At 34.3% G+C, this 15,025-nt stretch overlaps 2 protein-coding genes and 1 long non-coding RNA gene across 4 annotated transcripts; all 3 read right to left on the bottom strand.

Annotated features, from left to right (window-relative positions):
* Window positions 1-416: 416 nt before the first annotated feature.
* LOC138131852 (uncharacterized) lies at window positions 417-1,893 on the bottom strand. The gene is made up of 3 exons (XM_069049103.1): window positions 1,727-1,893; window positions 1,084-1,319; window positions 417-1,032 (listed from the first exon to the last, which is right to left on the bottom strand). The coding sequence occupies exons 1-3, from the start codon at window positions 1,758-1,760 to the stop codon at window positions 559-561; spliced, it is 744 nt and encodes a 247-aa protein (XP_068905204.1). The 5' UTR covers window positions 1,761-1,893; the 3' UTR covers window positions 417-558.
* Window positions 1,894-4,598: 2,705 nt separating this feature from the next.
* Window positions 4,599-6,927, bottom strand: LOC138131856 (uncharacterized). Its single transcript, XR_011159924.1, has 3 exons — window positions 6,760-6,927; window positions 5,583-5,821; window positions 4,599-5,531 (listed from the first exon to the last, which is right to left on the bottom strand). It is a non-coding gene; the product is annotated as an uncharacterized lncRNA (long non-coding RNA).
* Window positions 6,928-11,912: 4,985 nt separating this feature from the next.
* Window positions 11,913-13,299, bottom strand: LOC138131075 (uncharacterized). Of its 2 annotated transcripts, XM_069047836.1 has the most exons (4): window positions 13,176-13,299; window positions 12,595-12,830; window positions 12,391-12,543; window positions 11,913-12,336 (listed from the first exon to the last, which is right to left on the bottom strand). In XM_069047836.1, exons 1-4 carry the CDS (start codon window positions 13,207-13,209, stop codon window positions 12,070-12,072), a joined length of 690 nt encoding a protein of 229 aa, XP_068903937.1. In that variant the 5' UTR covers window positions 13,210-13,299; the 3' UTR covers window positions 11,913-12,069. The 2 variants fall into 2 exon arrangements, with proteins under 2 accessions (XP_068903937.1, XP_068903936.1); XM_069047835.1 differs by having other exon boundaries at window positions 11,913-12,543; window positions 13,176-13,297.
* Between the last annotated feature and the right edge of the window lie 1,726 nt (window positions 13,300-15,025).

Raw genomic sequence — 15,025 nt, 5'->3', positions numbered from 1 at the left:
TCAAACCGTTGTAACTCTTGAAATTTTTAAGTCGTCATAATTTTACATGTACAGTTGTAAATACCGAGCGATCATTTAAAAAATAAATCGAGTTTGCTTTGGAGCCTATGCTATAGCATGGGTTGCCATAGGTAACACGCCGACTCGATTTACTTTTTAATTGATCGCACCGTATTATTGTAAATGCAGTGGTAGTGTGAATTTAACGGGAGCCGTGACTGAAAGTAAATTTAAATTTTGCGTTGTAAACGGAGCAACATATTAAAATAATATCAGAAACTATTGATCGCAAAGAAAATTTCATACACGGGATTTTGTTTAGAATTTAATAAGCGACACAACTTGTCTAAACGGTTTTTATCGTAGGAATTAAACTTAACAATACAAATGAAGGATTTGTGTTTAAGGGAAATAATTTTATTCAAACAATATTCCATAACAACGCCTCCCAAAGACAAAGACACGTATTTATATTGTTTACTTTTTAAGAGCTATTTCTATTTTTGAAATTCTTCAGGATTGAAGAATTTAAAGCGTCATACTGAACCAGGGTGTTGATTACTTTAAGCTTTGGTACACCAGCTTGATTTGAAAGTCTTTGTTGTCCACAACGTCTGCAAGAGTCTTTCCTTCGAAACTGAACTTATCAAAACCCACTTCGGCGACCAGTTTAAAACCAAAATGCTTCGCCCTGACCCAAGCCTTCTCAGTGGTACACACACCAGTAATTATTTCTGGAATAGGCTCCAAACCTAACTCTTGTCCATCAACAGGCTGCTTCGTCTTCACTCCTGTGGCCAACCCTCGTCCAAGATCAATAACTGTCTGATAGATCAATCTTCCGTTAGCGTCCTTTCTGTATTCCGGTAAAAGACCAACCATCGTCACTTCTAGCAAACAGTCAACTTGACAGAGCTCGAAGAATGTGGAGACAGTGTAGTCATCAAACTCGGCGTTCGATCGGCTGATTGACTCCTTGCTCATATCTGCAAATTTTCCGTGGTAGGTTTTCTCCCCAGGTGCAGGTTTCACCTGAAACAAAATTCATTGGTCTAGTGAAAATTGGATTTGGTTTGTGGTCACGTGTATCTTGTTGAGGGAAGCACCGACAACTTTGTTGTTGCTCTTGTCGATTACAACGATCGAGACACCATCTTTGACGATATCTCGCATTAGTTTTTGTTGTTCGGCAATGTTTTGGGGGGTTTTCGTTATGCCATATGCTCGACACACGTTCTCTTCACGGAGAAATGTTTTTTCCATTATTGTTAGAGCTTCCTCTACGTCATCGCTGGTTAGTTGTCTGTATTCGAGTGTGTCTGAAAAAATAAATACAACAAATATAAATGACACAATAAATATTCTTAAAGAAACTACTTTCCAACAAAACAGTTTAAATTTATTAATGCACCTACTATTATTATTGAACTAGATTTTGATTTGTTTCATTGACTATCAAAAAATAAAAATAACAACAGATTTCATGATTTACTGTGCGACACCTGTAGAACACACTGTCCATTTTATTCTTATTTATGTATATTTTTTTTATTTCAGTTTTTATATTTTTTATCTCTATTTCAGGCTCTCTTCCGGTGCTACCCCCATATTCATGATTTATAATCCTCAAATATAGATTGACTTTCTTTCTCTTTATCTTTCTCTTTCTTTCTCAATATCAATTTTTATAACAATGTCATAATCGAGAAACAAACAATTTACTTACTATCCTTGTTGGTTCTCAACACTAGCGAATTCATTTTTTTGCTGTCTGATCTATAATGTTTGCTGCGAGGACAGATAATGATATTTTTTATGCAAGCAATCGACAAAAGTAGACGTTAACCATAAATCAGGCTAACAATAGTAAAACTTGAAGTTTTCATGAATGGAAAACCATACATTTACAAAATGTAGATAACATTTTTCGAAGAGACCTTCAGCACGTATCAACAAATGCTTTTTTATTGTTATTTGCCATGATACCTTGAAACTAGCTTTTAAAAATATAAAATACACCTATATCCCTATATGTATTAGTAATTTATTATTATTATTATTATAAAATAAAATAATAATAATAATAATAATAATAATAATAATAATAATAATAATAATTATTATTATTATTGTAAAGCTGACTCACAGGTGTATAAACCCAATTACGAGTCAACTGAAAAAGATCAGCTATTAATGATTCTCATGGCGAGAAAACTATGGAAACTCGATTAGGTTGTATAGGAACTTAGTGCTCTGATCTCTTGCCTGTTAGTACAAAAAACGTCTAACTTTCCCTCCACATCAGAGTAATTCATAACCATCTGATATAGGCTAGAATATTGTAGCAGATTAGTTCTTGCAGTATCTAGATAGAAGGTACCATGCTTACGACAACTAAAAGAGGGAACTCTGATGGAAAACTGAGATAACAAGTAGGGGCAATCAACTGAGCAATTAAAAACGTCTGAGAGAATCTTAATGCTGGCTAATTTACGCCTAGAAGCTAGGGATGGAATCTGCACCTGCTCTAAAAGGGTCTCGTGTGGCACACCTCTCTGTGGATACTCACCAGAAGAAAAATACATGAAAGATTTGGCAAACCGTCTCTGGACTTTTTCAAGAGACCAAATATGAACTTTGTAACAGGGTGACCAAACAATACTGGCGTATTCAAGTGTAGATCTTACATACGTTTTATAGAGACAAAGGAGAGTTTGTGGATTATCAAATAATTATACGAGTTTTGTAAGATACCATTTTCTCGCACGCGATTTTTAGATCACGACGAGCGCAGCGTGCGACAAAATGACTTATAAAACGAGTGTAACACAATATTTTTTTATTTTGTTCAAAACATGATGCTAGGAAAATTAATTTGGCAGATATAAAGGATTGGTAACAGTGGTAATAAGATCAAGATGTTGTTTCTCCAACTGATTGTCGTTGTCACACAAGTTGCTTTGGTTTTGATGCTTTTGAGCTTTTTGGAATTTATACATAGAATTTACAGTAAAAAATCGCAGTGTCTCTTTATCAAAAATTTTAGTCTAAAGTTAACTTCATCAAAGAGGAATTTGCATTCGCACGTTGTGAACCCTTTTGTAAGTTCTTCCACGTATTTGTTAAACATGTACATTTGGAACTTCACGTGCTGCAAGGTGTAGATAATCTGGTACCCATGAACTGTCATGCATGGAGCTGCCACAAAAAATGTCAACTTGATGAGTACGATGAGAAATTTGGTTTGTCCAAACAACCACTTTTGAATCAGCCAATTAGTAAAAAACACTTCGTCGTCGACTGAAAAAACATTAGCACTGGCCCAAACCAGCATAACTGTGGTGTTTACCACGACAAAAATATTTATCGCCTTCGATTCTCTCTTTACCTTACTTTCCACCTCTTCCCCGGCAGATTTAACATCCCACAAATCAATCACTTTCATCACATCTTCAATCATTCGATTCCTGAGCAGAAGCACAAACATTCCGAGCGTCGCCTGCAAGGTGTTAGTGGTTTGGTGCAGAAAAAAACACTTAAAGAAATTTACATAGCACATTTGAAAGAAGAGTGGTCCGTATTGGATTAATTGGTCGGCGTCTGGTGCGAAAACGAAGAAGTAGGTTTGGGCCAGTAGTAGAAAGGAGTACAAGGAAAGTGTCAACTTAATCACAAACTTGACGACTCCGCAGCGGAACATTTTTCCTCCCACGATTCGAACCACCCACAAGACATCGTCTGGAACGAGGCAACTCAAGGTTGGGGAGTGATTGTCTCAAGAGACTTACCATTCAGGAGGTCTTGGTGGCGATAGTTGATCATGCTGACCACACTGACTGAAGTATCAAGTGACGTGACTTATTGGTGGACAATTTTGGAACAACTACGCAAGGAATGAGAACACCGAGTAGCATTAAATATAATTTGAAGAGTCAAGCTTTCATTTACCTATTATTATTGAGCATTTAGTCATTATCTCTCAGTTCTAGAAGGTTTTTTTTTTATTAAGTCAATACAGTTAGGTGAAATTCTTGTCTGTTTTGTTTTTGCTACATTTTAATTTCTTTTATGAATAAAAGGGACTAAATTGTTTTTTAAAATATTTTTTATTTTTCAGACATTTATTGGATTTCTTGTGCGACCGTTTGTACATATTCTGTTCTAAATATACATTTTTACATTAATCTATCTTTTTATTCCATGCTTGCTGCTGTTGTCATATACAGGATTATTCACATAAGATGACGAGCCTGACCAGGTAAAAATGCAACCCAAAATACAATTCATAAAGCTATCTCGATCGCTACTACATCATAATGCAATGTCAAGTTCTGACAGAAAAATACCCCTCTCAATAAAATATGCTTTAATAACAATAATAAGCAACTAAAATCACAAAAGTAATGGGTAAGCAGGATCATGTCGGTTCTGTCATCGTTTGAAAACATTATAAAATACCTACTAAATATGAACGAAAAACGCAATGACAGATATACCGTTCAAACTAATATCGCGCCTTCAAAAGAAATCCTGGGCTGGGATGAATGCGTTGGTAACTCTCAATTGTTGTGCTTTTTTAAAGCGTAAATTAATTGGAGTATGTTGACCGATAACCTAAAATTTAGAGCCAAAAAAATCTTTCTTTTTTTCTTTCTTTGCAATGTTTTACATAAAAAATAGAATAACTTAACGATTCCTGTTCTCGAAGCAAATATCTAAGGGCACCCTTTGCTGAAAACAAACATGTTGAATTGTGTCCCAATTAAACATAAACAAATGTCATTCGTGTCAAACGGCGGGAAAATTAAACTGTACACTTTTCTAAACGGTTTAATTTTTCCGATGCCTGCTCAGCTCAGGATTTCATTTGAACGCGCGATAGAATACCTAGATGGATTCTTGATTTGATTTTTAAATACCAAAACACAATGTATATACATAGATGTAAAAATGTAAAATGTATTTTTGGCTGGATTTTTACCTGGTCAGCCTCGTCATCCTTACGTGAATATTCCTGTATTTTTGTATTTCATATAGGCACTAATAAAATTTTCTATTTATCGTAGCTTAAAGCTCGCTAGTTTAATTTGACTTTCTTTGATTTGCATAACATCTGCAAGAGTTTTCTCTTCACATTTAAACTTGTCACAGTCTAGTGTGGCAACAAGCTTGAAGCCGATATCTTCAACTACCTGCCAAGCTTTCTCACTGGTACATACGAAGAGAATTGTTTCAGGAACAGGTTCCAGAGCCAACTCTCTACCATCAAGAGATTTTTTCGAGTTGACTCCTTTCGCCAACACTCTCCCGAGGTCAATAACTATCTGATACAACATTCTAGCTATGCCTCTATTTCTGTATTCAGGCAAAATGCTAATCATAGTGATCTCCAACACACAGTCGACTTGGCACACTTCGAAAAACGTGCGAATTGCGTAATCGTCAAATTCGGTGACAGATTTCATCGCCGAGGAATTAGTGCTCTTTGCGATTTTGCCGTAGAATGTGTCCTCTCTAGATCCGGGTTTTACCTGGAATAAACAAAATTGGTTTGTTGCCAACTAGTTTTTGGGTGTTGTCACGTGTATCTTGTTGAGACAAGCACCGATAACTTTGTTGTTGTTGTTTTTGTCGATTGCGATGCCCGAGACGCCGTCCTCGATAATATCTTTCATCACTTGCCGCTCTTCGAACATGGTTTGGGAATCTTGGGTGAGGCTAAATGCTCTAACGATTTTCTCTTCAGAGAAGTACACCTTTTCCATTAGTGATAACGTTTCTTCCAAAAACTCGTCGGATAACTGCCTGCATTCAATTGTACCTGGACAAAAATTAAAATTATATAAAACAGTCAAGATAAATGTAGTGGTCAGGAAACACAAATATCCTTTTTTTTTGTTCATTTCAAGATTTATTATGTATTAAATCTATGAATTGACAGGAGAGGAAATGATGCTTTACCACGCACAATTTTTTACCGCTCTCTTTTCGACAAAGCCCTTAAGATTTAAATTAAACTGTTTCAAAATTGGAACATAAGAGTAAGCACTCTTGCCTTTACCAAGGTTGGAGAATGAAGAAATGATCTTCAAGATGAGTTCTTTAAGTACTTAAAGTGTAATTTACAAATCCCTCATTTGCATCTAATTTGTTCACTTTACTATTAGGTAACATTTTACATTTTTTTTACATAGTTTATCGATATACACAGTGTTTTTGAAATGCGTGCACAAATTTTAACCACGAGCTACTGGCTTCATGTAGAACTCGGAAAAAATATCTAAAAAATGCTATGTCAAAAATTAAAATAACATTTATTTTTTGACCCACAATTTTTTTAATTGCTTTTAGTCTTCTACGTTGTTAACCAACCTCGTAGGTAAAATTTCGGCACATTTTAAAAATACACCCTGTATATCATATTTTATAAAACGTACACTAATGCGGTTTTCTTGTTTTAAAGCATATTTCCTATAGGTTACTTCGCATTGGCGTACATTTTATAAAACATGATATACAAGGTGTATTTTTAAAATGTGCCGAAATTTTACCTACGAGGTTGTAGCAAACTAAAAGCAATTTAAAAAAATTGTAGCTCAAAAAATAAATGTAATTTTATTTTTTGACATAGAATGTTTTAAATATTTTTTCCGAATTCTACATGAAGCCAGTAACTCGCGATTAAAATTTGTGCACGCATTTCAAAAACACCCTGTATTGTAATCTAATCTAAATCTAAAAATAATATCAAAAGCTTACAGTCTAGATGAGTTTTCAAAATATGTGAGTCCATCTTTTCACGTTCTTGGTATTTCCAGAGACAAAATGTAAAGATGTTTATCTTAAGCACTACAAAAAATAATTACCGTGACCTAAAAGGTTTCGGAACATTTATATACTGTTTAGTATTTATCAAGTACGAATCCAAATATTCGAAAAATGTTATCACTCATTTACCACAAATATATTTTCCTTGTTGTTTATTTCAAGGTCTTTTTACAACCTTCTGTTTAGTTTGTTGATTAGTAATATTTTAAATAAACAACAAAAGCAAGCATATCTTTTAGATATAGCTGTTCCAAATTCACATAATATAACACAGACATATAACACAAAAATTTATAAATATTTAGAGCTCTCCGTTGCTATGAGAAATCCTAGCAGTTTAGAAAAAATTTCTATTTTACCACTTATAATTTCAGCAGCGGGAATAGTACCGCAATTTCTTTTTAAAAATTTAAAAATTTTGGACTTAGACAACACATTGGTGCTTGAAATTCAAAAAGGTATATTATTATACTCATGTCATGTCGTGAGGAAATTCCTTAACATTGACACAGAACATTTTTTTTTTTTTTTTTTTTTTAAATTGCCATTCCCGTTTTTTGCCATACGGCTTTTACGGTACCTTTCGGTCGGCCGTTTTTCCAATTCATTTTCCTTGTTCCTTTGCCTATCGGTGATGCGACGGGGCTCCGGGGCACTTTCCCCGGCCACCCACGCCCATTCCACCTCACATTCACAGACATACACAACAACATTTATACACCCATGGGCACCCTTCCCGACGGGACTCGAACCCGTGCTGACCTCGCGGTGGTGGCCGAAAGAGTGTTGATTCTTCCTTCCACCACCCTACCGTCAGCCCCTGATAGACATACACACACATCCATGGCCGGGCGGAGGTTCCTTCCTTTGAAAAAATCCTCTCCCTTCGGTGGGATTCGAACCCACTAGCATCGGTACCGCGACCTCGGAGTACTTTCTCCGACAGCCATGCGGCCACCGAGCCACCGAGACACAGAACATAATACACAACAAAATCAAAATGCGGAGGCGAGACGCCGGTAATTATGTTGATAAGCACTGCACTATTACTTGATATTAATATCCGTAATAGTGTATGTACTCCGGTAAAATTGCCGTGCCGCCGGGTGGCGGAGGGATAGTATTGTATTAACAATTACGTGACAAACTAAATCTTGTTGGATTTTGGTTAAATGGGACATTTTAGGAATTATGGGAATAAATGTATCAGCAGAAAAATGAAAATTATTTAAGAAGTTATTTAGGCAGTTTTACGACGATGTTTTTTAAATTATTCGACTCACGTGACAAGTATTCTCCATTCATTCCTGGTCTAATCAGAATGACTATATCGTTCATTACTTTATAAACCAATAAGAATCTTTGATTTTCTTTAGTTACCATGTATTACAGCGGTTATTGTAGTAACCAGGGCGATTTCGAATATACGAACCTTTGTATATTCGAATCACGGCCTCCTAGATTCATAAGAGACTCGTCTCTTATCCGGCCTGCCGCATTCGTAGTTCTAAGCATTATTTTTGTTTTATAGGGTGCGCCACAATACGGGGCTTATGTGCTGTACTGGTTGCCTGCCTTGCAGGAAATTATTGTTTTATAGACGTGTTTTCAACATTTTTCATCAGTTTTAATGCACACATCCATCTGACACTTTTTCAAAATCTCAAATCAAAAAGATTTTTTATGAACGGTAAATTTAATTTCAACAATTTTCTTTTTTACTATTTTTTTTATTTGTCTGTGAGTGCAAGTTACAAAAATTTACAATGACAGGAAGTTCTAATTTAATAATTAAATAAGTGTCTCACTCACATTTTACAATGAACAGGACCATGAATTAGTGGATTTCCCGAAAAATATGAGGCTAAGATATTCTTCAAAACAAAATTTATATTTTCCTTTGGAATGCTTGGTAGAATTTCTACTATTGAAATTATTGTCAATTGTAGTTTGCGAACGAGAAATTTGAATTTTAGCTTCTTCACTGCAATGGGTTTAGGGTAGATTGTAAAGATTATAATAATGAAGATTTACAATAGTGGTAAGTTTATCCACCTGCTAGTTCCTAAAAAGGGATGCCGAATATCGGTAAAATGCAGATTGTTTGTCCCCCCTGGAATGAACTGCTCATAGTCGTACATCTTCATTATTATCTAAATGTTTAATCTACCCAAAACCCATTGCAAGTGAAGAACCTAAAATTCCAATTTCTCATTCCCAAACTATACTAGACCCACAAATTGATCATTGGGGTAACTTAGCCTTCCTCTATCTTAGTAATACATTAATTCCAATAAAGGGATTTTCTTTTTCGAATTTGGATCTCGTAAATGTGACAAGCAATAATCACATCCATGGATTGCCTCCGTTATTTTCATAATTAAGTAGCCACATAAAAAAGCCGTTGCCGCCGTCTCAATTTGAAAATTGGTATGTACTTGGCAAATAAGTAATTGGAGACAATTTTTCTAGTTTTTCCAGAGAACTATCTTGCAAGGTGACTGAAACATTTACATTGGTCCTTAAATTTTGGAATCTTGGTAAAATTTTACTACTTGCTTATTCTGCGGCACTCATGATATTACCAGTATGATCTCTCAGTCCTATCTTCCATGCCGCATTTAAAGTGATATCATTGGGTAGATTATGATAAGAAATGTTGACTTTATGTTATGAACTAATACAACATTTTTTCTTTGTTTGTGGCATTTTTTAAAGTTTCGACTGCACTTAGTTTTTGAAATTGACAATTTATTATATAAAATGTCATTATTCATACGTATTTTTAGTTGCATATACTAATATATGGGTCACATTAAAGCCGCTAGATGGACATACTATACGGGGAATTTTGAAAAACAGACATTTATCGAATGCGACAGGCCGGATAAGAGACGAGTCTCTTATTAATCTAGGAGGCCGTGATTCGAATATACCAACTTTTGTATTTTCGCTCGCCGCCTTAACTTACAAAATTTTTTGCGCTAGCCGTCACATTAACGTCACATTAAATCACTCTGCTACTGAATGCGCCCAGTCAGTTTCGGGAACCTGTTTATTTATTTAGTTATTTATTTTATTCATGATATAGTCTACCCGTATACAACTCGAGGATGGAAAATTCTCGATTACTCGACGTGTTGCCGGAAACACCACTCGATCTACGATCTCGTGGTGTTTCCGGGCAACACGTCTCGTATAATCGAGAATTTTCAATCCTCTTGTTGTATAATATATGATTATTCATCATTAGTGACAATTGTCTGTCGGTTTCACTACTGATGAATAATCGGCAAAATTCATTATACATTTTATTCACTGATTAGTGCCGCGAATACCATTCTTAGTCAAAGTGCTTTCACTCATGTCTTCCACGCTTGCGAAGACTTGTCGTGCTGCGAACTCTTGATATTCAAATTCAACCGTGGGAGACATTCGTGACAGCACCATAAAAATAACCAACATAACTTTGACTGGTATTATCAGAAGTGATTATATTCTCATCCGGCGCATCCACCATTTTTCAATTTTAAAAATTGAAACTTTGATCGAACTTGGTAAAATGCAAATCTTTAGAAATATAACAGTTGTATCTATTTAAGTATACGATATTGTTAAAATTGAAAATTATTTTTTGTTAACATGCGCTTTTGCTACGTAATAAATAAATCAATTAATTAGAACAATTTCCAGATTTTCATTTAAATTAATTTATTTTCCTGGTCTATTGGTGACTATTTACGTAAATGAATAAATACGTGCGTCAGTAGCTGTATTTGAATAAATTATTTATTTGTGAATTATCATATGAGTCACGTTTTAACAAGTGGGTGACTAATATGATGATATTTGTAAAATTGTAGTAGGTAGATTTATAATTTTACATTAAAGTTGTTTGTAAAAATATATTTTTTGGATTAATAGATCGCATGACATAAAAATTATTTTTAATTTTTATAAATAGTAGTTTATTTAACGAGTTCGTGTGTAATTTGGGCTTTTTTTGGCATGAGTGAAACGAGAATTTTAAAGATCCACGAGTGCAAATTACACAAGAACGAGTTAAATACAACGTTTTTTGTGAAATAACTGAGATGAAAAAATGTGAAATAAATTACTCTTTGACGGAATATTTTAGATCTTTGAAAGAAGAGAGGTGGTACTGTGAATTTAACGAAAGCCGTGACTGAAAGTACACTGTGCCCATTTTATCGGTTCCCGCCTTAAAACTACAAAACTACAAAAAGTTGCATTGAATATTACCGTCATGGATGACATCAGTTATTAAATACTTCAAAAATTTGGAAATGGAGGAATTCTATTAGGCATTCACGATCTTTTTGGAACCGAGTTTGCTATGATTTTTTCTTTTCATGTTGGACTAACTGACTCAGTGATGCAACGGATGCAATTTCTTTTTTCTGTCAGTGTCTGTTCGACATTTTCTTGCCACCGCACTGTCCGATTTATTATTTTAATATTCGTAAGAAACTAAATGATTTATTAAGTATGAAAAATAATTTAAATTTTCGTCAAAGGAATAGTCAAAATTGCCAAAATAATTTTATTACGATAAAAAATTTCTATTAAACGATTAAATTTAATTTAAAAAGAACAAATCAGATTTAAGAGATCCGGCAACAATGTAACTATTCAGAAAATATAACCCTAACGTAAAAACAACTTAACCTAACACAAAAAGTGTTAATTTCCTTTAGGGAATTTAGTTATCGCCGAGGTACTGCCAACAAAAGCACTAGATGGTCATAGCCAACACTTTGTGGCATATTAAATCTTTCACTTTGGCTAACTATGTTTCTTATTTTAAAAAATAAATAATTCCACCAAGATATCTGTGCAATGTATTATGTGTTGCCTATTGATAAATCGTAAGACGGGAAGAGATAAAATGGGCACCCTGTAAATTTAAAATTTGCGTTGTAAACGGAGCAACATATTAAATGTCATATCTCAGAAAGTATTGATCGCACAGAAAATTTCATAGAAGGGATTTTGTTTAGAATTTAACAAGCTACACAACTTGCCTAAATATGTAGTTTTTGTCGTAGGAATTAAACTTACAAAAAAGGATAAATAATTTTATTCAAACAATTTTCCACAACACCATCTCCCAAAGACAAAGACACGTATTTATATTGTTTACTTTTTAAGAGCTATTTCTATTTTTGAAATTCTTCAGGATTGAAGAATTTAAAGCGTCATACTGAACCAGGGTGTTGATTACTTTAAGCTTTGGTACACCAGCTTGATTTGAAAGTCTTTGTTGTCCACAACGTCTGCAAGAGTCTTTCCTTCGAAACTGAACTTATCAAAACCCATTTCGGCGACTAGTTTAAAACCAAAATACTTCGCCCTGGCCCAGGCCTTCTCCGTGGTACACACACCAGTAATTATTTCTGGAACAGGTTCCAAAGCTAACTCTTGTCCATCAACAGGCTGCTTCGTCTTCACTCCTGTGGCCAACCCTCGTCCAAGATCAATAACTGTCTGATAGATCAATGTTCCGTTGGTGTCCTTTCTGTATTCGGGTAAAAGACCAACCATCGTCAGTTCTAGCAAACAGTCAATTTGACAGAGCTCGAAGAATGTGGAGACAGTGTAGTCATCAAACTCGGAATTCGATCGGCTGGATGACTCGTTACTCATATCTGCAAATTTTCCGTGGTAGGTTTTCTCCCCGGGTGCAGGTCTCACCTGAAACAAAATTAATTGGTCCAGTGAAAATTGGATTTGGTTTGTGGTCACGTGTATTTTGTTGAGGGAAGCACCGACAACTTTGTTGTTGCTCTTGTCGATTACAACGATCGAGACACCATCTTTGACGATATCTAGCATTATTTTTTGTTGTTCGGCAACGTTTTGGGAGTTTTTCGTTATGCCATATGCTCGACACACGTTCTCTTCACGGAGAAATGTTTTTTCCATTATTATTAGAGCTTCCTCTACGTAATCGCTGGTTAGTTGTCTGTATTCGAGTGTGTCTGAAAAAATAAATACAACAAATATAAATCACACAATAAATATTCTTAAAGAAACGACTTTGCAACAAAACAGTTTATATTTATTTACTATTATTATTGAACTAGATTTTGATTTGTTTGACTATCAAAAAATAAAATAACAGATTTCATGATTTACCTGTAGAACACACTGTCCGTTTTATTCTTATTTATGTATATTTTTTTCATTTCAATTTTCATGATTTATAATTCTCAAATATTGATTAACTTTCTTTGTAAAAGTTTAAATCGCATATTTTTCTCAATATCGATAATAATAATATCTTTATAATAATGTCATGACCGTAAAAGAAACAATTTACTTACTATCCTTGTTGGTTCTCAATACTAGCGAATTCATTTTGTGCTGTCTGATCTATAATGTTTGCTGCCAGGACAGATAATGACCCTCCACCACCCGGCTGCACGGCAATTTTGCCGGAGTACATACACTATTACGGATAATACTATCAAGTAATAGTGCAGTGCTTATCAAAATAATTACCGGCGTCTCGCGTCCACATTTTGACTTTTTTGTGTTTTATGTTCTGTGTCATTGTTAAGGAATTTCCTCACGATATGACATGAGTATAATAATATACACCTTTTTGAATTTCAACCACCAATGTGTTCTCTAAGTCCAAAATTTTTAAATTTTTAAAAAGAGATTACGGTACTATTCCCGTTGCTGAAATTATAAGTGGTAAAATCGAATTTTTTTCTAAACACCAAAGATTTCTCATAGCAACGGAGAGTTCTAAATATTTATTAATGTTTGTGTTCTATTGTGTGAATTTGGAACAGCTATATCTAAAAGATATGCTTGCTTTTGTTATTTATTTAAAATAATAATGTCTGGTCTGTTATGCTGAATATGAATATCAGTTAAAACTGTATGATCAAAATATAATTTGTAATTGTCATTTTCCAAACAACTTTCTGTTTTATAAATATAATGTGGTTGTGTATCCTTTAATAAGTTGAATTTAACTGCTAAATTCATGTGTATAACTTTTGCGAATATATCATGACGTTTCTTATATTCGCTTTGAGCCAAAACGGTGCAAGAAGAAATGATGTGGTCAATGGTTTCCCCTTCAGTTCCGCAAATCTTACATTTATCAATGATCGATTCATATTTTTTATGCAAGCAATGGACAAAAGTAGACCTTAACCATAAATCAGGCTAGCAATGGTAAAATTTGAAGTTTTCATGGTTGTCCATATCCATACATTTACATAATGTAAATAAAATTTTTCGAAGAGACCTTCAGCACGTATCAACAAATGCTTTTTTATTATCATTTGCCATGATATCTTGAAACTAGCTTTTAAAAATATAATAGTAGGTTATTTAATGTGTTCGTGCGTAAATTGGACCTTTTTTGGCACGAGTGGACCATTTTAAAACGCGAGTGTAACGAGCGTTTTAAAGGCCCACGAGTGCCAAAAAAGGCCCAATTTACACACGAACGAGTTGAATACAACGTTTTTTGGTTCGACGAGCCTCTTAAAAGCTCCAAATCGCTAACAATATTTAAAATTAGCTTGACGTTTCGTTTTGACAAGTTGTGACATTTATCAAAATCCGTTCACAAAGGAGAAAATTCTCAAATTCTGACAGTGTCGAACCAAAAAAATATATATTAGTCATTTATTATACGAGTTTTATAAGACACCATTTTGTCGCACGTGTTTTTTAGAGCACGACGGCCGCAGCGACGAGTGCTATAAAGCAAACAAGTGCGTCAAAATGGCTTATAAAACGAGTGTAATACAATGTTTTTTCTATTTTGCCCTTATTTTAAATTTTGAATTAAAAAAAAGGTCAAAACAGAACAAGTAAGTGTTCCTGAAACCGGTATCGAAAAGAAATCCTTTTACGAAACCCATTTGAGTGTCATTCTGACTCTGTTAAAGGTGCAAAATAGAAAAATAGTTATACAGGGTGCGTCCTAAAAAACGCCGCAAGCTATATTTCCGTTATTTATTGCTCGATTTAAATAAAGCAAAAACTGGAATAAATTAATTTAAAAACACTATAAGCACAACATAGAAAGAGATTATTTTTCTGAATCCAACGACGTGCCACATGTTAGAATGCATTTAACAGTAACCGCGAAAATAAATAAATAAAATAGGATTATTGAAAAAATTTTCTACGAAAAAAATCAGAT

This window comes from Tenebrio molitor, chromosome 5 (genome assembly GCF_963966145.1).
Source record: "Tenebrio molitor chromosome 5, icTenMoli1.1, whole genome shotgun sequence".
In the NCBI taxonomy this organism is placed as follows: Eukaryota; Metazoa; Arthropoda; class Insecta; order Coleoptera; family Tenebrionidae; genus Tenebrio; species Tenebrio molitor.
This window is presented reverse-complemented; position numbering and strand designations above follow the sequence as displayed.